This window comes from Myotis nattereri (assembly GCF_964212035.1).
Source record: "Myotis nattereri genome assembly, chromosome: 3".
In the NCBI taxonomy this organism is placed as follows: domain Eukaryota; kingdom Metazoa; phylum Chordata; class Mammalia; order Chiroptera; family Vespertilionidae; genus Myotis; species Myotis nattereri.
In genome coordinates this window covers 145072631-145099496 of record NC_138077.1, presented here as the reverse complement: position 1 = coordinate 145099496, position 26866 = coordinate 145072631, and the positions used below count along the sequence as shown (strand labels likewise).

The 26866-nt window shown below is 39.4% G+C and overlaps 1 protein-coding gene across 1 annotated transcript; it reads left to right on the top strand.

Annotated features, from left to right (window-relative positions):
* The first annotated feature begins 1632 nt into the window (after window positions 1–1632).
* On the top strand, window positions 1633–25412 carry DR1 (down-regulator of transcription 1). Its single transcript, XM_081087747.1, has 3 exons — window positions 1633–4280; window positions 14389–14552; window positions 23302–25412. The coding sequence occupies exons 1-3, from the start codon at window positions 4061–4063 to the stop codon at window positions 23446–23448; spliced, it is 531 nt and encodes a 176-aa protein (XP_080943873.1). The 5' UTR covers window positions 1633–4060; the 3' UTR covers window positions 23449–25412.
* Window positions 25413–26866: the final 1454 nt, after the last annotated feature.

Here is a 26866-nt window from a genome sequence, read left to right as displayed (position 1 = left end):
AACGTCTCCAATTCACACAGGAACACAAGGATTGGACAGTTGAACGTTGGAAAAAAGTCATGTGGTCCGATGAATCTCATTTCTAGTTGCATCATGCAGATGGCAGAGTGAGAATTTGGCAGAAACAGCATGAAAGCATGCACCCCACATGCATGAGTACAACCCTTCAAACTGGTGGGGACAGTGTTATGGTTTGGGGCATGTCTTCCTGGCATGACTTGGGCCCTTTAATTCGTGTGGTACAATGTCTGAATAGGACAACATACCTAAGTATCATTGCTGATCAAGTTCATCCTAACATGTTGATGGCGTATCCCAATGGAGATGGCTTCTTCCAACGAGACAATGCGCCATGCCATGGTGCCCGTATTGTGCAGGAGTGGTTTTAGGAACATGAGGGAGACTTTACCTTGCTTAGGTGGCCCCCACAATCACCAGATCTCAATCCGATTGAGCATTTGTGGGATGAAGTTAAAAGAGCTTTCAGGCAGCTGGTTCCACAGCCATCAAATCTCACAGAACTGGACAGTGCTATTCATCAGGCATGTTGTCAGATTCCTCGCATCACCTTTCAACATTTCGTGGAGTCAATGCCAAGAAGAATCGCCGCAGTATTGAAGGCAAAAGGTGGCCCAATGAAGTACTGATGGGGTGGTCATAACAATCTATATGACCACCCATGTTCAAAGGCTGTTAAATCGTGTTGTTTACCCATATCTTCAGAAAAAAATCACTTCTACCGTCATGGTAAACAACCTGCTTCCCTATTTATAATGGTCTGGCCCTCTAGTAACTTCAGTGTGAAATTATAGCTAATTTGCCTACAAACGTCAGGTGGTCATAATAATCTTGTCACTCAGCATATATATATATATATATTTAATGGAACCAAAGTTTATTGGGAGCAGCCAGTCCTGGAAAAGGTACAGCTAGGGTTCTAGGAGCAGGCCAGTGTCCAGAGCTTCCTTTCCATGTTACAGTCGGGAGTAGTTTAACATCCAAACTAATTAAAGTCTAATAGTTCATGTGTGGAGGCCCACGTGGTCATAGCCACATGGGCACAGGGGATGTGCTCTCCACAACAGGAATGTCAGATATCTACTAGTATTGTGTGCTGCATGGTGGGTGGCGGGGGAAGGCTATATTTTTTAAAATATGTCTTTATTGATCTTTAGAGAGAGAGGAAGTGAGAAAGACAGAAACATCAGTGGGAGAGAAGCATTGATAAGCTGCCTCCTGCATGCCCCCTACTGGGGATCAAGCCTGCAACCCTAGCATATGCCCAGACTGGGAATCAAACCAGGGACCTCTTGGTTCATGGGTTAATTCTCAACCACTGAACCACACCAGCCGGACTTGACTGCTATATTGACTTTAGGGAAGTTACTTAGCTTTTCCTAGCTTTATTTTTCTTATCTGTAAAATGGAAATTAAAACAGTATCTATCAAGTAAGGTTGCTCTGAGGATTAAATGAGATAACACTTAAGTACTTAAATAAAAATACTTAGCACAGCACTAATCACATATAATAGATGTAAGTTATTATTCATTTATTTTAAAATATATTTTTATTGATTTCAGAGTGGAAGGGAGAGGGAGAGAGATAGAAATATTAATGATAAGAGAGAATTATTGACCGGCTGCCTCTTGCACGCCCCCTACTGGGGATCAAGCCTGAAACCCAGGCATGTGCCCTGATCTGGAATTGAACCATGACCTCCTGGTTCATAGGTAGATGCTCAACCACTGAGCCACGCCGGCTGGGCTGTAATTTATTTTTTAAATTTATATTACCGCAAACTAGCAATTGGTGTATTAGCAATGACAAAGGAACAAAAAGGACAGTATTGTTTGCTTTTTTTAATGTTAAGCTTCAAATTACAAATGTTATAAATTATTGTAAATTTAGCTGAAAACCCAGGCATGCCTATTTTGAAGAAAATTTTATTTTATTTTTATTTTTTTATTAGTTAAGGTATTACAAATGTGTCCTCATTATTTTATTTTTTAATCAAAACATTTTTGGTTTGGTTAAACTTAGTAGCATTGAACAGAGTTTGCACTTTAGAAATTAAAGAACCGGCAAGTGTACTGGAGAAAATGCTAAATGAAAAACAAAAACAAGCCCTAGCTGGTTTGGCTGAGTGGATACAACTTTGGCCTGAGGACTGACCGGTCCTGGGTTCAATTCCGCTCAAGGGCACATGCCTGGGTTGTGGCCCAACTCCCAGTAGAAGGCAGCCGATCAATGATTCTCTCTCATCATGGATTCTTCTATCTCTCTCTCTCTCTCCCTCTTCCTTCCTCTCTGAAGTCAATAAAAACATATTTTTAAAAAATAAAGACAAGAACAAAACAGTATAATTAACCAAGATCTCCTGGAGGTACATCTAGGGTCTTCCTTAAACTAGCTTAAGAAAACATTTCAAATAAGCCTGTTGCTGTCCAATGTGTCAGGAACAAAGTATCTGATTAACTATAGTGCCCAAACTGACTTATAACATAGGCTCTTCCTCCAAATAACAGTATGACAAACTTAATTTTTAAAAAAATGCAGTTTTTGTGAAGAACTTAATATACACTGACATTACTAGACATCTGGACAGAAGCAAAACTCAGAGCTGCTTCGATGCTGTCACATACTTTCCCCCTCCGAGGCCGACGTGCAGCACCCCATGCACCACGGCCCAGGTGGAACCGCTCACGTGGCTCCCTGCACGGTGCACAGCATTTCCACTACTTTGAATCGCTCTTCCAGCTTCCGGCTTAGCCATTAGTAGTGACTGGGAGGGCAAGTCACTGCTCTGCATGTTTTTCTTTCCCATAAAACGAAACGGTGTGGCGGACCCCAGGAAGCTTTGATGCCAATCATGTCACCTGGGTACCATCAGAAGCTTTCGCCGGGGACCGTGCGGACAGGCAGACACACGGGCTTTCCCCACCGCTCACTCCAGAGTCCAGGCCTCGTTCCTCTTCAGTCCCAACTCAGGCTCTTTGAGGAACAGCAAAGGGAGTTCCTTTAACGAAAGCCAGCGCCCCTTTGTCCCGGAACGCGGCTCGGAGAAGGTTTGAGGCGTCAGCTGGCGGACCCCTCCCGCCCGCCAAGCGCTGTCCCGCGGGGCAGCCGCCAACGGGCGCGTGCGCGGGGCGCCGGGACCGCGAGGAGCGCGCCCGCCCAGCCCCGGGCCCCGGGAAGGCGCGGGACCAGGGCGCGTGCCCGGACCGCGGCGGGAGGAAGTGGGGGCCGCGCGGATGGGCGGAAGGCGCGGGTGGGGGAAGGGCGCCGTCACTCCCGGAACTCGGTCGGGAAGGGGGGGTGGGCCTGGAGGAGAGGCTTCCGGTAGCGCAAAGGGTGTCGGGAGAGGCTTCCCGCAAACCTTCTCTGGCCTCTTGAGGGACCACCGTTGCCGCGGTTTCGGCTTCCACGATCTGCGTTCGGGCTAAACGGCCACAGCGGCCCCCAGTGCGGTTTCCCTTGTGCCTGACTCTGTCCCTAGTCGCTCCCAGGCGCCCGCCCGTGTTCTGGCAGCGGCCGCGGCCGACATGTTGTGAGGCGGCGGCGTGGTGTCCGAAGGATGGTTTGGCCGAGGCGGCGGCAACGGCGGCTGGCGGCGGCGGCCGCGGCGGCTCCGGCTCGTTAGTGCCCAGCCCGCGGCGTGTCCGCCGGGCACCGCAGCGAAGCCTGTGCCCCTGGACCTGCCTGTGCTCCGGCGCCGCTGGGGACCGGTTGGGCGACAGCGCCCTCCTCTCCGGGGCTACACGGAGGTGGTTCCTGGTGCTCAAACCCCTCACCACCTCACTTTCCCTTCCCGACCCGGGCAGCGCTGCCCCCACATCCTCTGCCCCGCGACGCCCCTCCCGACCTCGCCCTGAGCCTCACACAGGGTGTTCCTCGCCCTCCGGCGCCAGCCCTGCCCCCTTCGTTTTCTGCGCCCTCTTCGCACAGCGCCCCCGGACCGCTCCGAGGGCGGCCTTTTGAAAAACCTTTGTGGAGGAGCGAGTGGACCAGAGCCGGGGAGCTGTCTGAGGGCGAGGCGGCGCGCGAGCTCGGAAGAGACGATGGCTTCCTCCTCCGGCAACGATGACGATCTGACTATCCCCAGAGCTGCGATCAATAAGATGATCAAAGAGACTCTCCCCAATGTCCGGGTGGCCAACGATGCCCGGGAGCTGGTGGTGAACTGCTGCACTGAATTCATTCACCTGATCTCTTCGGAAGCCAATGAGATTTGCAACAAGTCGGAGAAGAAGACCATCTCTCCGGAGCATGTCATTCAAGGTGAGTGTGTTCCGGGTGGGATTTTTTTTTTTGTTTAAATGACAGTCGCGTGACCCGTTCACGTCAAAGCCCTCATTCCCCTTGCCTGCCCGGTCCCGGAGACATGCAAAGGCCACGCGGGCATGGGGGTAGCCGGAGCCTCGGACGGTCCCGAGCCTAGGTCGTGCTCTCGCGGTGCTTTTCACCCAGCGGGCGCAGGTGAGGATGGCAGGCATTGGGGCCAGCTAGCATGCATTCCCAAAGGCGAGGTGTTAGCCTCGGTGTACATACAGCCGGGGAAGCCGCGGCAAGAAGGAGAAGTTCGCCTGCCTAGAGTGGAGCCTAGACAATGACAACTGAGAAATCGCCGGCCTAAAGCGAAGCGGAGATCAGCAGATCGGGACAACGGAGAAAGGGACCCAGAAAATGAAAATTCAGGCAGGAACCTCAAGTATGAGTGGGGGCAGCACCCTTTCCCACCGATCTCTTTACTAGTCTCGAGGAAAAGCTGAATTTTCTAACCACATGAGTAAAAGAATTCTTCACACGAATGTGTTCAACGCTGTGAAGTTTATTGGTGGTGAATGGAAAGAGTGTATTTCCTGCTTTAAAACTTTTTTTGATGGTCCTACCATTAGTCAAGAAGTTACCAAAGAAATCCAGTTCTATTCTGAAAGAAAAGAGTGAATATTCTCCCCTCTCCCTTTTCTTTCTTTCTTTCTTTCTTTCTTTCTTTCTTTCTTTCTTTCTTTCTTTCTTTCTTTCTTTTTTTAGTTTCCCTTCTTTATAGTTTCCTTTGTTCTATGAAGATAAATTTTTAAAGCTTGTATTAATAGATTTTAAGAGATGTTTTTCATGGAACATTTCCCTATTCTTTCCTGCTGCCATTACTATTTAAATGTATACACTTAAACTTTTATTGAACAGCACTTCTGAAAGTTTCAACAATTTCTTTTCTCTTAAACTGGAAAGTAATAGGGATTTGAGAGACCATATTCTGATTATTTGTTTCAGGGATGGAGAGACATATTTACTGGTCATAGTGTGTTGGGAAGTACTTACATATACTCTTATGCAAAAGTTGGGTTCAATTTGAGGTGATAGCTTGTCCCTTATAATAATCCAGTTAAAATCCTATCAATTTCTTGATTGCTTTTGAAGTCAGAAAAAAAGTAATAAGTTTAATGGTTCATTTTAATCATTTTGGTAGGCAAGTGGCTCACCCCTTACCGCCTCTGCCATTTCACTTAGATATAGCTTACATTCCTAAGTAAATAGTGCTGACAGAAAGTGTAAAAAATGTATCTACTGTGACTTACCTAACTTTCCAGTTAGTCTGTAAAAACGCACTTAAAGCATCATTTGGTAGGCAAGTGGCTCACCCCTAACTGCCTCTGCCATTTTATTGTTATAATTTCACTTTTTAAAGGGTGACTTTCCTGTTATTCTGAAGTAGAGAACACATCTGCTCATATTTCCCATATCCAATATTTTACTGTCAATATTGACAAAAGGATTAAATGATTCATTTTTGGTCCTTAATGATGTGTGGGAGGTAGATTTAAAATATACTCTGCCATTTTCACTTTAGTACATAAGGAGAAAATAGATTCCCTAGGAAAAAGCATATTCCATTTTTAAGCTACAATTTTTTTCTATTTGTTTGGTGTGCTGGATACCCTTGGCAAGTAAAGGGAAAGTCAAATTGTCTATTTTTCCTCTTGTGTTTTTATTTTTATATTGTATGTGCAGTTGTTGTCAGAAGTCCTTCACAAGATTATCCAACACATAAAAAAGAAAAAGGATCTTTTATCAACATTGCCTTTCTAATGAAAATTGCAAAAAAATTTTAAAGGATCTCCCTAAACATTTGTTTACACCACAGAAGTGGGGATCGTTCCAAAAATCTAATAACACATTACAATCTCTTCTTGGGTAGATTTATTCTTTTCTAGGATATATTTAGATTTCTGATTGACATGATGGAATAAAAGTGCAGCTGTAGCAAGCAGTATGTTAAATGCCCCAACTTTGGAATATGATAAATTCAGATTACCATATAAGTCAGAAAATTCCAATGAAAACATTTTCCTTTGCATACTGAATATGATGTATTAATTTTTTAAAAATCATGTATGGACCTGTTATAGTCTTATAAATTTACCTATTTTTTCTTGTAACATTGACATTGTTTAGTGGATAAGGACCTACCATTTTTGCCCAAAATTCTCCCCAGTTAGATGTTTAGATTTTACACATTTATAATCTCACTAGTGGCCTGGTCCACGAAATTCATGCACAGAGGTTGGGGTGGGGGGTGAGGAGGAGAGGTGTCCCTCAGCCTGGCCTGCACCCTTTCCAATCTGGGACCCCTCAGGGGATGTCCGACTGCCGGTTTAGGCCCCATCCCTGTTTAAACCGGTAGTCGGACATCCCTCTCGCAATCTGGGACCACTGGCTCCTAACCACTCACCTGCCTGCCTGCCTGCCTGATCGCCCCTAACCACTCTGCCTGCTGGCCTGCTTGCCCCCAACTGCCACCCCCCGCCGGCCTGATCTCCCCCAACTGCCCCCACCCTGCCAGCTTGCTCGCCCCCAAATGCCCCCCCCCCTCCCTGCTGGCCTGCTTGCCCCCAACTGGCCCTCCCTGCCAGCCTGCTCATCCCTAACTGCCTCTGCCTTGGCCCCACCACCATGGCTTTGTCCGGAAGGTCTCCTGGTCTAATTAGCATATTACCCTTTTATTAGTATAGATATTAGTCTCAGATTTCTTAATCATTTTAAATACATATTTTTTGTCTTAAGTGGTTACTTTTTTTTAAAAGAAACATTTAATATGTATATATTTTAGGTGTTTTAAGTGCGTTTTTACAGACTAACTGGAAAGTTAGGTTAAGTCACAGTAGATACATTTTTCACACTTTCTGTCAGCACTGTTTATTTAGGAATGTAAGATATATCTAAGTGAAATAATAATGTACATTTTAAAGTAGTGTAATTGTTTAAGTTTGGAATTTTAATAATAAGTTTAATGAACTAGACTGCTTCAGGACATCTCACTTGTTCACTTGCCACTTTGCTTGGGTCAGTTCTGTAATATTCAAGTAAAAATTGAAGTAATTTTATTGCCAGTAAATATGTGAAATACTATAACTTAAAATACTATAACTATAAAGTTATATTAAAATATTTTTGTAAATGTCTTGCTTATTTTGAGTTTAAGAAAGTAGACTTTATATTGAAGATCACAGATACACAAATAGAGGGAGTTCTGAAGTGCTCCTCATATTCCATTGCTGGTTTCAATGAACACATTCTTCAATGAGTTCTAACATGTTCTGTTACATTATGGAAAGAATTGACATTGAGAGTCAAGAGCTGCAAGTTCTACACTGGAAAGTTTTTTACCTTAGGCAAATTTGTTAAATGTTTCCCCATTTATGTATAAATAATACTTAATAGTTTCAGGTATAACTTGTAGTTATTGAGAATTAGTCAAGGTTGAGAACCTTATATGAAATATGCTACAATAAGTAATAATTTTAAAAATTCATGTAGTGTTTCTGATCTTCTCTCTCTTTCTCTCTCTATGTATATAAAAGGCTAATATTCAAAGTGTCCCCTCGGGAATTCAATCACTCGCTATGATGTGCGCTGATGACCAGGGGGCGGCGCATAATGAAGGCCCCAGCTGGCAGCCGGAAGGTGTCGATTGGCCCTGATCGCTGGCTAGGTCTAGGGACCCTACCCCGTGCATGAAATCCGTGCACCGGGCCTCTAGTTAAAATATAAAGCTGAAAGTCTGTTAATGTTTAACCTTACATCATACCTTTTGTAAAGCCAGAGTATAAGAATATTTTAAGTGATACTATTTTCTTTCTGCATTTTTAATCTCTTACTACATTTTTTTCACATTTATGAGAATAGTAACTGAAAGTAGTAAAAGATTGAAAAAGTCTTTGAGGATTTGCTTCTTCAGCAATTGAGTTTCTGTAAGCTATCTATGTTAGGTGCCTTTTTAAAAATTCTAGTCCCTCTCATACTGGTACTTTTCTGTGGATTTTTATTGTTGTTGTTGTTGTTTGTTTTTAATCCTCACCTGAGGATATTTTTTCCATTGATTTTTCAGAGTGGAAGGGAGGGAGGAGCGGGGGAAAGAGAGAGAAACATTGATGTGAGAGAGACATGTTGATTGGTTGCCTCCTGCACACACCCCAGCAGGGTTGGGGATCCAACCAGAACTTGGAGTGGAGGTACATCCCCTTGACTGGGAATGGAACCCACAACCCTTCCAACCACCGGCCAATGCTCTAACCACTGAGCTACTAGCCAGGGTTCATTCATACTGGTACTTTTGTAAAAGACAATAAAAATGGATCACTAGAAAAATAAGAAAAAAAGGTATAAATAAAAATTTATTTTTTGTTGTTAAATTCAATAGACAAAATTACTCTGTCGAATTGCTGTAAAGGTTCTTTTTTTCCCTTTTGTTGAGATATAATTGACTACAACATTGTATAGTTTAAGTTGTACAATGTAATGATTTGATATATGTATACATTGTGAAATGATTACCACAATTAGGTTAGTTAACACATCTATCACCACATAAAGTTACAGTATTGCTATGAAGTTTCTTAAATGCTTACTAGTACTTTGATTTTCCATACTTAACTCATCACAGACCATTACAAGCAATTCTGGCATAAGTGTATGGACTGCACTTTGAGTAGCTTTGCTCTAAAGCAGGAGTCCTCAAACTTTTTAAACAGGGGGCCAGTTCACTGTCCCTCAGACCGTTGGGGGGCCGGACTATAGTTTAAAAAAAAAACTATGAACAAATCCCTATGCACACTGCACATATCTTATTTTGAAGTAAAAAAACAAATGTTTTCGGCGGGCCGCATGTGGCCCGCAGGCCGCAGTTTGAGGACCCCTGCTCTAAAGTCTAAACCACAGTCTATTTTGGAAAGTAGATGTGAAGTCGTTTTGAAATCAGAGGGTCTGAGTAATTGCAGAGAAGTTGTAATAATAATGAACATGAGAACGATATTGTATTGCCTAAATGATCATCCATGCAGATATTTTTTTCCAAAGAGACAACATGTAATTTGCATTGCACAGTTTATCCCATAATCAGTACTTTTTCAAGTTAGGATTTTATTATTTTTCTTAAAATTGATATATGTTTTGTTTTTCTTCTGTGACCCAGCAATTACTTTTGAATACTCCTATGTACTTGGCACTGTGCTAGATACTGCTAGGGATATAAAGGTGAATGATATTTAATTCCTGCTCTGCCATCATTCTCATTGTCCCAGATTTCCAGGAGTTATGATACAATCGAGGACATGGTTCTTAAGGGTCTTCAGATCCGAAACCGGTTTGGCTCAGTGGATAGAGTGTTGTCCTGCGGACTGAAAGGTCCCAGGTTCAATTCTGGTCAAGGACATGTACCTTGGTTGCGGGCACATCCCCAGTAGGAGATGTGCAGGAGGCAGCTGATTGATGTTTCTCTCTCATCGATGTTTGTAACTATCTCTCTGTAAAAAAATCAATAAAATATATTAAAAAAAAAAAAAAGGCGGTCTTCAGAAACCTTGCCTTGCTTATGAGCCAAAATGTCACTTTGGCTACATCCTTTTAATGTATTTTAAGTGAATTACATTACACAGACACTCCTCCCCCCAACATACATACAAAATAAAATACAGAAATTAGAGAATGTTATATTTTTTAATGAAAAACATGATTATGTTGTGAAGTATAAAGTAATTCAAACATATTTTTGTTAAAATTAAACTTCAATATTATTGGTGGTGGAAGTTTTTACTTTTTATTCTAAATGGGTATCTTGTTAATATATGTCCTTCAAATTGAAAAGTTTGCTAAGTGATTTTCCCCCCTCTAATATACCATGTATTTTCTGGGTATAGTTTTAAGATAAATGACAGAGGGTAGTAACCAGACCTCTGAGGAACAAATGATGTGTGTGTTTTACCACAATTTTTTTAAAGATGATTATTTTTTGGATATTACTCTGAAAGCCTTAGAGCCAGGACCATTAACATTCCATAAAGTCCCTTAGTACATATTAGAAAATGATGTAACTTCCTTAAAAACCTTAATCACCATCTGCCAGAAAAGGCACAGATTTTAACATAAAATTATAACACTATTTTATAAACATACACATCTATGATGTTTATACCTAATGGCCTTCCTTAGGTATGGTACTGTTGTGCATTGAACAGCCTGCTTATAACCATAAATAGTAACCCTTCTTAAGAGATATTTCCCTTATTCTTTAAGATTCTACTTTGTGTAAAATGGGAATGATTACTATTACATGATAAGAAATGATGTAAAGTATCTCCCTGTTTAGAAGATACTATATCCAGTTATTAATATGTTAGCCTAAATGTATTTAAATTTTTGATTAAAGTAAATTCAGTTTTTGAATTTAAATTATGGCTGTTCCTGTTAAAGTGTTTTATTGTGAGTACAATATTTGTATATAGCAGCTCATTGAATAATAAATATTAACCTAGGACTTACTTGCAAATTTTTTTTAAAGCAGTGTTCTCAACCTTAGATGTTTTTAAAGGTGAGTTGTTTTTGTTAATTTTTAACCCAAACCCTCCGTGGTTAAAGGTAGTTTGGAATGAATTTTTTAAATGTCTAGTCTGGTAATTTATGATGTTTCAAAGAGGTATTTCTCTATTGTGTTGACTTGTTAATTTTGTAAATTTAATATTTTATAAATATATTTGTTCAACTTGAAAATAGGTGTGATAATGCATAACTATATTATTTATTTAGGTTCTATATCCTTATTAAGGGACTCTTTTAAATGTAAGAGAAAAAAATAAAGAATAATAATACACAGTCCAAGTCAGTTAAACTACTCTTAGGTACTAGACAGTGTGTTAAATCTCTTAGATTAATTACTTGGTTGATTCCTACAACCCTAGAACTAATGCAGATATAATAGTGAATATTTTATTTTGCTTTTCGATGGGCCAACCTCTGTTCTAAGCTCTTTATATCTATTTATTCTTCACAGCAATCTAATCTGATGAGATGTAGATACTGTTATTCTTATTTTAAGGGCAAAGGTGAAGGAAGTTATGTAGGGTCACACAGCTAATAGAGATAGAGCAGGGGGTCAGGCCCTGGCAGACTTAGGGTCTGCGTGCTTAACCACTATACTGCTTCTGGTTGTAGGAAGATATGGAATAAATACCATTCTCATTTTAGAGATGGAAAACTGAAGCTTTGAGATGTTAAGTAATGTATCCAAGATGATACAATACAAATACAGTGACAACTAAGTTTTAAATTCTATGTCTATCTGATTTCAAAAGGAGAAGAATACTTCTGTCTAGACAGCGGTTCTCAACCTGTGGGTCGCGACCCCTTTGGGGGTCCAACAACCCTTTCACGGGGGTCGCCTAAGACCATCCTGCTTATCAGATATTTACATTACAATTCATAACAGTAGTAACATTACAGTTATGAAGTAGCAACGAAAATAATTTTATGGTTGGGTCACAACATGAGGAACTGTATTTAAAGGGCCAGAAGGTTGAGAACCACTGGCTAGGAGGATCAGGCAAGCTTAATTTGAAGATGGAGCTTGATCTGGGCTTTGACTGCATTACCATCAACATAAATGTGGGAAACTGGTGCCTGCTGGGAAACACTGAGCACTCAAATTTAGTAGAAGTATGCAGGGGTTTAGTAATGGCGAAGTAAAGCTGGAAAGGTTGGAGCTAGAGCCTGGAGGACTTTGATATAGGGCTAAGGTGGTAAGATGTTCCTTAGAATGTGGCAGGATATCATAAACCATTCACTTGGTTTCTTTTGATTTTGTCTCCAGCCAATATTATTGAAAATACACTGCTGTGCTTGTGCCTTTAAAAAAGAAAAAAAGCCTCTGGCCAGTGTGGCTCGGTTGGGTGTGGTCCTGTGCTCTGAAAGGTTGTTGGTTCAATTCCTGGTAGGGGCCATGCAGGAGGCAGCTGATCAAGGTTCTGTTCTTATGTTGATGTTTCTCTCTTCTCCCTCCCCCTTCCTCCCTCTCTAAAAATCAATAAAAAATATTTTTTTAAAAGGAAAAAGATAATCTATTAGTTCAAGTGAAAAAATGCAGACTGCCTAATCTTCGCTTAGTTTTCCACTATACCCCAAGCTTCCTGAGGCCAAGAATTATACAGCAGTTAATTTGATACACAGAACTCAGAAGTTTTTGGGTGTTACTGAAGTTTTGGGGTGGCAAGGTAGGGTCAGAAAGTTGCCTTACTTAAAATTCAAGTAATAGTACTCAACTTTATGGCATCAGATTATTTTTATTTTTTTAAATTATTTTTAAAATATATTTTCTTTTTTTCCCTTTTTTAATAATTTTTGTGAATCTCTTTTTTAAAAATATATTTTATTGATTTCTTACAGAGAGGAAGGGAGAGGGATAGAGAGAAACATCGATGAGAGAGAAACATCAAACAGCTGCCTCCTGTACACCCGCTACTGGGGATGTGCCCGAAACCAAGGTACATGCCCTTGACTGGAATTGAACCTGGGACTCTTCAGTCCGCAGGCTGATGCTCTATCCACTGAGCCAAACCGATCAGGGCTAAAATATATTTTCATTGATTTCAGAGAGGAAGGGAGAGGTAGAGAGAGATAGAAACATCAATGAGAGAGAATCATCGATTGGCTGCCACCTGCACGCTGCTTACTGGGGATCAAGCCCATAACCTGGGCATATGCCCTTGACCAGAATCAAACCCAGGACCCTTCAGTCCACAGGCCAACACTCTATCCACTGAGCCAAACAAGCTAGGGCCATCAGATCATTTTTAAAGAAGAATTATGAAATTAGTTTAATTGAAGTAGTTAAAGTTGAAATAATTTAAAATACCTTAAAAAAAAAACCACAGTTAACATGGGAATGTGGATTTGTAACGGCATATTTGGTATTCTCCCTGAAGAGCAAATCCCTGAAGGTAGTTTAGAGCGTATTTACTGAGGGCAGTCTGGTTCATCATAATTGTTAAAAGACTATAAGAACTGATGAACGAAATTAAGTTCATTTACTGTGTTTTTCACTACTTCTATTTCATCATTGGCTCAGAAAACAAAATACGTCTTTAGGTCTTTGATCAACATGTAGCACTATACAATATAATTCTAAACACTATGAGCCAAAAGAAAATTTTATGCCTTGTCTTTCTGGGTTACAGAAAGCATTTAGAGAGTGCATTTTCTTATAAAATTTTCTTTCAAATGTGAATAAAAAGAACACCACCCTCCCCATGAAAGAGAAGGCAAAGGGACTGCCTGGCTAAAAGAACCAGACAACCTTGATTGCCTGCCTCGTTAGGCTTTAAAAATAAGAATTTTGTTAAATGCTTCTTTTATCCTTATACTTGTCCTTTATCCCAGTTTTTCTGCCACACCACATGAAATGTTTAAAGAGTGCTTCCTGTTAAGTTTTATTTTCAAGGGAAATTCATTGGCCCAATATAAATGCTGAATTTCTTAAATTATTTCCAACAGTATTTCTTAAACTTTGCAGTTTGAGTGTCTTTTTTAAAATAGTTCCTGTTGGTATATTGAACAAAAGAACTTATCTACTCTTTCATTCTATCCTACTGAAATTTAGAGCATGTGTTATCAAAGCCTACTCTTTCTAAGCCAAATGGCACAAAATATATTATTAACAAATATATTTCAAATATTTGCTTTTCTGGTCTTCTTTGAGAAAGTGACTAACTTAATGATGTTTGATTTACGATGAGTGGCATAGGAAAAATGTTTTGTTACTAAAACCACATGTTCTTACATTGGGCTTTTTTCTTTCCTCCAGGAAATGCTTTGGTTTTTAGTCAGCAAGAAAGGGAAAAGGGAAGGCCTGTTCTTAAGTTTTAACTAATTTGCAATCTAATATTAAGATAGTTGACAAAATACTTTGTCATAGTCATCTAGATAATTGCTGTGCAACTGAAAGATAGTAAAATTATTAGAAAACAACCACCTCCTCCTCAAAAACCAAACAAAACCTTTAAGTTTCATATTTTAAAGAAAAGCTGTGTTCTATCATTCTTTCATATTTTCATTTCCCTAGCCCTAGAAAGTTTGGGCTTTGGCTCTTATATCAGTGAAGTAAAAGAAGTTTTACAAGAATGCAAGACTGTAGCATTAAAAAGAAGAAAGGCCAGTTCTCGTTTGGAAAACCTTGGCATTCCTGAAGAAGAGTTATTGAGACAACAACAGGAATTGTTTGCAAAAGTAAGTAATTCATTTTAAATTATTGTCATCTGAATCCTATGCTGTTTGGTAATAGAAATCAGCCCGGTTTCTGAAATAATTTCCTAGATCATCTTACCTCGCAGAATTTTCTTTCTGTGGCTGTTTATTTAATCTTGGAGTCTGATGTTTAGTAAAGATGGCCAGATTGACTCTATTTGGCCAGTTATTTACTTCATGTAAAAGTAAATATTTGCAGCAACCTGTTTTCTAAAGAGAACAACTCTAAATAACTACTGAGATTTTACTTTGATTTTTTTTCCCAGACAGAATGACTATTCAAAGCATGAAAAGTAAACCTAAACATTCTTAAGATTTAAAATGATGGGCTGATGAGAAAATACTCTTTTCAAAATTTATGATGAATGGCATATAAAGAAAATGTGATTAACATCTACTTTGCATTTAAATTAGATCTTTAATATACACTTAAAACATTCTAATCTTAAAAAAATTTTTGAAGTATGCAAGAGGAGCAGAAAAAGGAAGAAAACTTTTCTTGTTTGGTACAGGTCTAATACCCAGACTGTGAAGGATTAGCACCCAAATACTAATGAAGATTAGGCTGTTTTTTTCCCCTTACTAAGATCTGGCCTCTCATTTGAAATTGTAAGGCAGTTTTGGGTTGAATAGATTTCCTACCAGTTACTGTAGTTACCATTGGAATTTGGAAGTATCATTTTAGGTAATCTATTCCAGATTAGTACCATAGCTGATCTCTTTGCAATCATAACATCCAATTTGGTTTATGCCAAAAGCATTTGAGTTTTAAGTGTTATCAGGTACTAGACTCCAGTCAACATTTTAACCAGTGGTTCCCAGCCTTTTTTTGGCCATGCCCCATCTAAGCATCTCTAAAATCCTGATGCCTCCCCTCCTTGGCATATAATTCTTATTATTCAAAAAGTGAACTCCTATTCACATGGAGGAAGCCTAAAAGGCCAATAACTTGGTCTAAACAAGTTTCCAAAGAATATGGCATCCATGAAAAAGAAAAGTAAAAGAACAAAAGGACAGTTGAAGTACTGAGGAAGAAATCACTAAGAAATTGTTAAAAAATAATAATATGAAGTGATATGAAAAATAGCAAATAAAGTTTTAAAACAGAGAGAACTGAAATGTATAAATATGTCACAGTATATATTTATATACTATATATGAGGCCCCTAGAACCATAAGAAATTCACTGTTAATAACTCATTCTCCAACTGTCCCCCCCTTAAAAATCAAATTGCCCCCCTGTGGGGTGTGTGCCCCATGTTGGGAACCACTGATTTAAACTAATCTATATATAAATAAAAGCCTAAGTGACCAAATGACCAAACAACCGGTCGCTATGACGTGCACTGACCTCCTGGGGGCAGACACTCAATGCAGGAGCTGCCTCCTGGTGATCAATGTGCTCCCACAGCTAACCTCTTGCTGCCCGCCAACCTCCCGCGGCCCCTCCCCCCGGCCGACTGGCCCTGATAGGCAGATTGGGACTGGGCGAGATGGCCCTGATCGGCCCCGATGATCACTGGCCAGGCCAAGGAACCCCACCCATGCATGAATTCATGCACTGGGCCTCTAGTAAGAGAATAAAAGCTTACTACACATTTATTGAGCTCTAACCATGTGTTAATCATATTGGCAAGTAATTTAACTGTATTACTTTATTTAATCCTCAGAACAACCTATAGTGCTTATAGATTTTGCCATGGTTTCTTACTGTTATATTGGTAAAATCTATAAGTACTAAAGAGGACAAACCTTTGAGGCAGGTGTGTACAAACAGTATTGTAATCCATATGAATGTAAGGTAAAAAAGAAGGAGTAATGATTAAAAAAACCATTAGCCAGAGCCAGGTGGCTCAGTTGAATGGATCATCATCCCGTACACTAAAAGGTGGCAGGATCAGTTCCCAGTCAGAGCACATACCTAGATTTCGGGTTTGATCCCCAGGTGGGGCGAGTTTGGGAGGCAACTAATGTTTCTCTTTCACATTGATGTTTCTCTTCTTTTCTCTCTCTCTTTCTCTACCCTTTCCTCTCACTCTAGAACAAGCATGTCAAACTCAAAGGCTGACACGGGTCAAATAAACAAGGTTTAAGTTTATGTGGGCCGAAAAAAAAACAAAATCTTCAATTTTCATAGAAACATAGGGTTATTTTGATAGGGACATGCTGAATACAAAGGGCTGAAATAAATGAGTAATTGTTAACATAAAATAATAGAACATTTTAATAAAAATTAATATTTTTTTCTTGAACATTATCTTACCAGACACTGAATAACTGCCTAAATTAATAAGTGCAACGCAAATAAACCTATTTTTCTTGTTTTCCGAAAGCGAAATATTTTCTGCTGCACACACCAAATAAGCCAGTACAAGACTAATAATATGGCATTCGGCTGCTAAAATATTTGTTGCTAGTGTTAGTGGAGAGAAATGGTGCACCTGCGTGTATGGCGCATAAGGGAAATGAATGCAACACAATTATAATAATCAGTCCTTAGTGAACGTTGTAGTTCGTTATTAATAATTATGTATACCAGGATATTGTAAAAATTAAATTATGAAATTTTTATTAAAAAGTTTCTTACATACCATTACATTGTCTGGGCTGCAAATATATTCATTGTCTCTTGGGCCACGAGTTTGACATACTTGCTCTACAATCAATAATATATCCTCGGGTGAGAATTTTTAAAAACATACACGTCAGTGGGTATCATTTATTGATTCTGTACTATTGCAAATCACCTAGAGGGTGCCAAGTTAACCCTTCGAGTGCCAACCAATATCCTAGGAACTATGCTAAAATTGCCAAGGCATTTTTACTGATTTTACAGCAGTTTAGGAAAAAAATTATGAATCACAAGTAAATGAAGTTACATATTCAAAAACTTAAGGAAACCTTTACTACATTTGTTTTCATCTTTGACATATATTGTTTGCTGATTGTATCTACACTAATAAAAGAGAAAAATGGTAATTGGTGTACGGCGATACCTTTTTCATTGGCTAATCAGGGCTATATGCAAATTAACTGCCAACTAAGATTGGCAGTTAACTGCCAACAAGATGGCGGCTAATTTGCATATGTAGGCACAATGCAGGGAGGCGAAAGGGAAAGCAGGAAGAAGCCCCCTGCCACTGACAGTGATCGGAAACCCAGGGGGGAGCTAAGAGCTGGGGGGCAGGGCAAAGGCGGCCCTGGGGCCGCCTTTCCCCTGCCCCCGAGCCATGATCGGAGAATCAGGCGCCTTTGCCGCCCTGGCCAGTGATAGCAGGAAGTAGGGGTGGAGCCAGCAATGGGAGCTGGGCACGGTCGAAGCTGGCAGTCCCAGGAGCTAGGGGTCCCTTGCCTGGGCCTAAAATGAAGCCCACGATCGCGGCACCCCCCGCTGCCACTGCAGGTCCCCGCTCCCCCGGCCGGACGCCTAGGCCAGAGGCGTCAGGCCTGGGCAGGGGCGGAGCCTGCAACCGTGGGGAGCTGGGGGTCCCCTGCCCAGGCCTGACACCTCTGCCGGAGGCCTCAGGCCTGGTCAAGGGGCCGATCCGGTGATTAGTGATCGGAGGGTGATGAGGGTCAACTCCTCTGGCTGAGGCATCAGGCCTGGGTGGGGGGTGGAGCCGGGGACTGGGGGGATATGATGGTCCCCTTGCCCAGGCCTGAAGCCTGGGTCAGAGGCGTCAGGCTTGGGCGGGGGGTGGAGCAAGCGATCAGAGGGAGATGGGGGTCCCCTGCCCAGGCATGATTCCTGGGCCAGAGGCCTCAGGCCTGGGCGGGGGCCAGAGCCAGTGATCGGGGGGAGATGGGGGTCCCCTGTCCAAGCCTGACACCTCTGGCGGAGGCGTCAGGCCTGGGCAAGGGGCCGATCAGGCGATCGGAGGGTGATGGGGGTCAATGCCTGAGGGCTCCCAGTACGTGAGAGGGGGCAGGCTGGGCTGAGGGACACTCTCCCCCCCACACACACACCCAGTGCACAAATTTCGTGCACCGGGCCCCTAGTTATAAAATACTAGTAGAAAAAAAAAATTAACAAAACATATAATAGTGATGCTGCAGGAGGAGCGCGATAACAGTTGGGAGCCAGCAGTCCTGGATTGTGAGAGGGATGTCCAACTGCTGGCAGATTGGAGAGGGTGCAGGCTGGGCTGAGGGACATCCCCGTGCGCGTCCCCCGCTCTCCCCCCCCCCCAGTGCCTGAATTTTGTGCATTGGGCCTCTAGTGTATAATATAAATGTTATTATATCCATTTATACATTAAGAAACAGACTCGGAGATGGAGAAACTTGCATGAAATTATTTATTTGTTCTTGCAGATATTTACTAACCACCTTACTATTTACCAGGCATAGAGCTAGGTGCTTGGCTTACACCAGTATACAAAAGAAGTATAGTTTCTATCATTATGGAGCTTAGTTTACTAGGAAGGATTGAGTTAAATAAAACCAGCAAGTTCATACAATTAGGAAGTATTAGAATCTCAATGAAAACTCATATCTTCTGACTTCAAAACCTGTGCTCTTTCTATAATACCATACTGATGGTTTAGCCATCCTTTTGTTTACTTAAATTTATTTTGAAATTTTTAAGTGGAATATGCTTTATCCTTTCAAGGCAAAAATATGAATGAAAGAAATAATTGACTGCCTGCCAAATCTGTCTTCACCTCCCTCTCCTTGTCATCTGTTTTTATTTCCTCTTTCTTATCACCTTTTTCCTTGCCCTGATATATGGGTGAAGATTCTTTGCTCTAATGAGGAAAATTAGCAGAGAGGTAAAATTATAGCAGCTGCTAGTGCTTTTTCCTTAGAGCACAAAGTACTTAAGTTCTAAATCTGAAAGGAACTTAATACAGCATCTTTTTCATCACTTACATTTTACTTCATCTTTTAGACTTTATTTGAAATACACAAAGTCTCATTTTAAGCTGTCTTTCACTGCTAGTAGCAAATATTTGGAAAGGGGGAAATATTAAAAATCAAGATTAGTATGTGAGAGTGAAAATCTCAAAACATAATGACAATTTCCAAAAGAAATGAATTTGGAAGTATATGCCTACTTACCTCTTTCACACTCCCATTTTAGGAGGAAAGTAGTTGGGATGAATTGGGTAAGAGGCAAGAAGGTAAAAGGAAATTAGAATACCATTGGAAATTTTAATTTGTGGAAATGAATACAAATAAAATTTATCAATCAACAGTAATTTTAAAGGCATAGGACTGCTTTTATGTTTAGAGAGAAAGTATGGGATCTGGCTGATATGAGGGCATGATACCTCATATCGGTTAAATTTTTAGTATAACCAGTACATGTCTTTACAGATACTGAATAAACTTTGAGACAATGCACCTTTGCAATAAAACCTGTGTAGAGACTTGATATTGACTTTTTTCAATGCTATGAAATTATACATATTTGTAGTTGATTAGGCCACACAGCATTCTTGGAAGTTGATAAATTCACACATTTGTTTTGCCCTACAATTTTCTTACGAACTTTTAAAATGTTTTTCGTGAAGCACTCTTAGTCTATTTTGAACTCTGAGTATTCCTGCCATAAAAGTAAATATGCCTGTGTGTTAGAATACCTATTTTCCATATTCACAAAAATGGGAAAAGTAGTTATTAGTATACCTGGTTTGTAATTTCCTACACTAACAACTGTATGTGAGGCTGACCACTCTCATGAGGAAGACATAGAGATCCCAGGTACCGAGATGTCATATTCAGTTTTGGTGGTATGGGAGTTTGCCAAGTACAAAGCAGTTGTCTCTGGCAGAAACCTCCCTTTCTGTGCTCCATGACAGGGCCTAGTGCTTCCGCTTTTCTAGCTGACTGCTTTTAGACTCTGATTGCCAGTAGGGGGCTCTAGAGGGAGATTGCTAGGCTGGAGGAGGAAGGCAGCACTTGGGCTTCATTCTTTTACTTCCTGTTAATTTTGGGTTTCTTTGTACAACCTAGCAATGCTGTTTCATTCTGGCTACATCAGTTTTTCCCTGTAGCACAAATTGAATCTAGTTTGCTATGTTTCTAATTCTTAAAGAACCAGCCTGAATATTCATCTCCTTCAAGGATGTGAGTCTCAAACTTTGGGACCCTCCTCCAATCAATGCCCCTTCTTCAGAGATCTGAACTTCACTTCCATGGGTTGCTCCTCTAAGCTCCCAAGTTTTAAAAATTCCAGCCTTTTCCCTTTTTCCCCCCATTTTAAGGTTGGTGATTGCTCTCTGTAGTTGCCAACTACATGATACCTTTGTGGGTTTTTTCTTGCCTTTTCATTTACCTAGTTACCAACTTTATACTTGGTTAATAATCCTTTATGTTAGATTCTTTCTGTTTTCCTAACTAGTGTTACTTTTATCTCCTGATTACATCTGAATGATACTGGCAGAATAAAAAAAAGAAACTTAGTGGAAAAATAGTATTTCAGTTTGACTTAAAGGAAGAGTAGAGTTTTAGTTGGTGAAAATCAAGAAATTTCAAATAGAATGAATGTCAGCATGAGTAAAGATAGCGAAAATGTGAGGGATGGTGTATGTTTGGGAAACATTTTATGTTCTAGGCTTCTTTTGTTTGTTTGTTTTGCTTTTTTTGTTTTTGAGTACAAGGTGCATGTTACAAAAAAAGATTAGAGGGATAGATTGGGTCATGCAGTAATTTGGAGGACCTTGAATTACAGGCTGAGAAAGTTGGACTTAAATGGTAACAATTAAATGATTTTTAAAAGTATAATAATGACCTGATTAGAATTGTCCTCTAGAAATGTTTAGATAATAAGTTCATGACAGATTAAGAAAAGTTAGAAATGTAGAGGTTATGTTGGTCATCGTCATTGTTTTCCCACAAAACATTCACTCAGAAAATATACACATTACCGCCCTAGCCAGTTTGACTCAGTGGGTAGAATGTTGGCCTACAGACCAAAGGGTCCTGCATTCGATTCCAGTCAAGGGTACATACCATGGTTGCAGGCTTCTCCCCAGCCCGGGCCCTGGTTGATGTGCATGCAGGAGGCAATCAATTGATGTGTTTCTCTCACATTGATATGTCTCTCTTCCACTACCTCTAAAAGATAAATGGAAAAATATTCTCTGGTGAGGATTAACAAAAAAAAAGAAAGAAAATATACACATTACCAATATGTATTGGTAATCAATGAATATGAAAAAAGTCTTTATTCTCAAGTGTAGTGAAGAAAATAGATATATGCTTGCTTAGGTAATTAGAGAACAAAGTATGGAAATGCATAGAGAATTATTGCATATGAAATAGAGGACAAAATATGAACTAGAAAAAAAAATATGAACTAGAAGGGTCAAGGAAGACCAACTGATTTGTGTTTTAAGTGATGACTAGGAATTAGCCATGTGTAAGAAGGCTATGAGCCAGGCTTAAGGAACAACTTCGGGAAAAGTCATAGAGAGAGAAATAGCGTTTTGTTTGGTAGCATTTAATGGGAAATTATATGATCTTTTCAATAACATTTATTTTTTCCCCCTTCTTCATGTGGTTTTTCTGCTAATGGATAAAATTAAATTGGGAAGAAGCCTTAGCTGTTGGCAGCAGTGCATGTGTTGCATATACATCTTGGTTTCTAAAATCCTGGGGTTTTTATAGAGGATAGATATGTCAAATGAATGGATTTTAACTATCCCATTTTTGTTGTTGTTCTTAATCCTCATCTGAGGATATTTTTCTATTGATTTTTAGGGAGAGTGGGAGAGAGAGGGAAAGACAGAGAGAAACATAGATGCGAGAGAAACACATCAATTGGTTGCCTCCTGCATGAACCCCAACCAGGGCCAGGGCCAGGGAGGAGCCTGCAACCAAGGTACGTGTCCTTGACCGGAATCAAACCCGGGACCCTTTGGTCCTCAGGCTGATGCTCCATTCACTGAGCCAAACCGGCTAGGGCTAACTATCCCATTTAAATTTAGTTCTTGGTAAGTGTCTTTTCATATATGGGAAGAGTGTGTTTTGTGTATGTAGTGTGTGTGCTTGTGTATATTAATAGAGGAAGGAGAGGGACAGAATAAGAGATGTATATATACAGAGATGTATATATCACTAGCTGTGATAGAAACTCAAAAGAAATATTAAGATAGCTATTGCATTCATGTATAGTACTTTTCCCCAAGAGTTAGGGGCACTGTAGTAGAGAGCTTTTAAACTCAAAAAAAAATTGTAGATTAAAAAATGTTTGCATTAAAATGGTAAGTTGAGCCCAGTGTCTCAGTGGTTGAGTGTTGACCTATGAACCAGGAGGTCACGGTTCAATTCCCAGTCAAAGAACATGCCCAGGTGGTGGGGCATGCAGGAGGCAGGCAGTCAGTGACTCTCTCATCATTGATGTTTCTCTCTCTCTCTCTCTCTCCATTCCTCTCTGAAATCAATAAAAAAAATTTTTTTTTAAATTGTAAGTTGAGAGAACAGAAGAATCAAGTGAAACAAAAGAAAAAGAAATACAGGTAAAGGAACCAAAGAGAGGATATTGTGATTTTCCTGTCTACATTTTCAGCTTCTTCAATTGAACCAAAGCATAAATTATGTGACATAGTGGGGGGACTATCTATAAGAGAACCAATCTCAAGGAGTTCCTGTTCTCCAGATGTACAGTAGTTATATAGTGGTTGGGAAATATCCAAATTTGATAATGACTAAGTTTGCAGTTAACTAAAGTGTGTATGCTATGGGTTTTTAAAAAATTACTTGTTTTTATGTTTTTGGTGTTTAGGCTAGACAGCAACAAGCAGAACTGGCCCAGCAGGAATGGCTTCAAATGCAGCAAGCTGCCCAACAAGCGCAGCTTGCTGCTGCCTCAGCCAGTGCATCTAACCAGGCAGGATCTTCTCAGGATGAAGAAGATGATGATGATATCTGAAATTCACCAGCTGAGGTTCTGTTTCCTCTATAAATGTTTTCCCTGCACAAGAAAACAGTGAAAGAAATGCTTATCTGTAATTTTGTATGCATCTTGGTGGACTTGCCACTGGTACCTAGGGATGTCTGCTATTGATTTTCATCTATTGTGTGCTATTCATGTGAAAACTGTCTCTTTGAACAATTGAAAATTTAAGGTTCAGTATAATATCAATTTTGAATTTTTAATGGTGTTTATGAGATTTTAGATAGCAGTGAGTCCTTTATTGATCAATAAACAGTGTTACAGAAAACTTCAACTTTATAAAAGTACAGTGAAATTTATACAGAAACTCTAAATCCGTATTTTCATTTCCTCTGCCCTTTTAACTTACCTAAAAATTGGGAATATTAAATTATTGTGGGAGGGGGTGCTGTGTAATACAGTAGGCATTAGACCAGATTGGTTAAAAAGAACGAGTTCATTTCTGTAGTATGTGATTTTTTTTGTCTTTTAAAATGAGTATATATACAGGCTATATATATGTGTGTGTGTGTGTGTGTGTGTATATATACAACAGTAGTGTTCTGTTGTATGTATAGGCCACACAAACACATATATGCTCAGATAAATATACTTATTTGAAAGAATTTCAAAACAAGCCATTCAAAAACTAGGAAGGGGGGGGGGGGAGGATATGTTCCATAGTAGTGTATAAATTTGGTGGGTCGTGTTTTTTATTTTGTTTTTGTTTTATGTAAAGGTAAAACCTATTGTTTTATTATGGCATAATTCATTTTGAGCTACACTATTACATTTCAAAGACTGCCCAATTTTGAGGACTGTCATGATTCTTACTATTTCACTCCATTAATTGTCAGTAGTATTACTTAGTTCATCCATGTTTATTGGAACTTGTGAAACAATTGCTTAGTTTTTATTGGTTTAACTGAGGTTAATGAATATTCAAACCTTTGCTGGGGAAAAGGAAAGTTAATGAGCATGCTTGCTGTAAAAGAGGGATTTTTTGTAATTTAACTTATAGTTTACTTATTGTTTGTTTTTCGCATTACTCTTACATTTTTTTGACTAGATGGCCTACAGTGTCCAATGCTTCCTTTTGAAATGACATCATCTCCATCATAGAGTGATAGCTTTAAAAATTGATTTGTTTTGTTTTAAAAAACATGTCATAACTAGTCAGCCCTATATGAAACATAAAATGTAGTTTCAACCTGCTCATTAAAAGGGAGGAAGCTTTAATTTGGTTCTCATAAATAAAGTATGGCAGTGATTTTTATAGGAATCCAGTGTGTTGAAGAAATGGCATCTTGTTTGTATTTTGGAAACAATGGAAAAAGCCACTTAAGATTGTATGAGGTAATCTAATCTAAATTCCTTTGTCAGTTGCCAAACTATTTAAATTTCTGTATTCACCAAGCCCAAGGATAATTTGCGGCTGTCAGGATTTCAATTTTAATTGGAGAGCTAAATAAAGTTTACAAGTATTAGATTTCTTAATGATCATATTTTGCACTTTTAGGAAAAGTGAGATATTGTTATACATTTATTAAATACACTTCCCCATGCCACAAAAAGGTTAATTTTGCAGAATGTTTTAAGTTGAAGTTGACATTGTATCTATGATGTGCTTTGGACAACATAGAAGGGATTGTGTGTTTTTTTAAAGTTTAAGTACCAAAGGTAGTCTAGTCTAAGACACAGTAAGTTAATAAGTGTTGGCTTTTCTAATTTGTACTGTAACATCCTTATACTTGCTATTTTAAGTGTACCTGTTTCTGAAGTAAACAACTTAGATATTTTTCCACACCTTTTTTTTCTGATGCAGAGTTCAGGTTAATTAATATTTTACTGCATCTGATAATGTATTATATGTTTGAAGCCTAGTGATTTTGCATTTGGACATTCTTGTGATTTCATATGCTGTATTCTTCAAGCAATAAAATTCTGATGTGTTTTATAAATTGTTTTTATATTTCATAATCTATACAGATTAATGACAGGAGATTTCTGTTACTAACATTTTTACTAGTTTCAAGAATCTTAGGCCCAAAACACATTTTGATATTAAATATGTAGTACCTGACTTTCTCCTTTGTTTACTGTTATTGAAGAAAATGTGGTTTTACTTGTATTTTTGTAATTTACAGTCCTAGGGTGTAGGTATCAAAAGTTAATTAAGCAATGTTTTACTTTTAGCTTTTTTTTTTAACATTTAAAAGTCACTTTTGTCTGTTGATATTTTAAAAAATCTTTCAGAGAGAAACAAATCTTTAGCATTCTTGAGAAATAAAGTTATTGTTTAGTAAGTGTTTTTCCCACCTCCTTGAATATAATCTTGTTTTTTTAGCAGATTATCAGATTGTTAAATGTTGAAAAGGTACCAATTTTAAAACTGAACATACCATACATATAAAGATATACACAAATAAGGTTTTTCACAAATTAAGCATACTCATATTGTTAACCCTCAGACCAAGACAACAGAGCATTATGAGCACCTGAGAGCCTTCCTCTTGCTCCTATCTTAACATTGTCTTCTCTTCCTCCTCAGAAGTAACTACTATTCAGACTAATGAAACCATAGATTAATGCAATCATATGTAATATACAGTTTTTTGCTCATTATAATTTGTAAGTGTACTGGTTTCCTGATGCCACTGTAACAGATTACCACAGACTCAGTGATGTAAAACAACACAGATTTATTTTCTTGCAGTCCTGGAGATCAAAGGTCCAAAGTCAGTTTCATTAGGCCAAAGTCAATGTGTAAAACCAGATTTGGTTGCTGAATCTGGAGGTTGTAAGTGGAAAATCTGTTTTCTTGCCTTTTTTATGTTGATTGCCTGTCTTTCTTGGCTTGTGGCCCCTTCCTCCATGTTCCAAGCCTCTGCTTTCATCACCACTTCTATAGTCAAATCTTCCTATCTCCACATTTAGGGCCCACGTGGATGATGATCTGCCCATTTCACAATTCATAATTTAAATCACATTTGCAAAATCTTGTTTTGTTTTGTTAATCCTCACCCCAGGATATTCTTTCCATTGATTTTTTTTTTTTTTTTTTTTTTTTTAGAGAAAGGGGGAGAGACAGAGAGAGAAACATCTATGAGAGAGAGACATCGATTGGCGCCTGCGCTTCCTTTCCTCCCGCCACCCCCGCCCCCCCCCCCACACACACACACACACCTGCTGGGGCTCTTCAGTTTGCATGCTGAAACTCTGTCCACTGAGTCAAACAGTCTAGGGCTGCAAAAGTCATTTTTTGCCATAAAAGGTAACAGTCACAGCTTCTAGGGATTAGGTCCTGGATATCTTTCGAGGCCATTATTCAACCTCCAGAGTGAGATTCATTTATATTGTAGCATGTATTTGTTGTTCATCTTAATTGTATTGTATCTGAATAGTATTCCATTAA

Excerpts from the sequence above, each read along its gene's own strand:
- DR1 (XM_081087747.1), top strand. The coding sequence starts at position 4,061 with ATGGCTTCCTCCTCCGGCAACGATGACGATCTGACTATCCCCAGAGCT. Across the intron at positions 4,281-14,388 it reads TCCGGAGCATGTCATTCAAG|CCCTAGAAAGTTTGGGCTTT; the intron begins GTGAGTGTGTTC and ends TCATTTCCCTAG. Across the intron at positions 14,553-23,301 it reads AACAGGAATTGTTTGCAAAA|GCTAGACAGCAACAAGCAGA; the intron begins GTAAGTAATTCA and ends TTTGGTGTTTAG.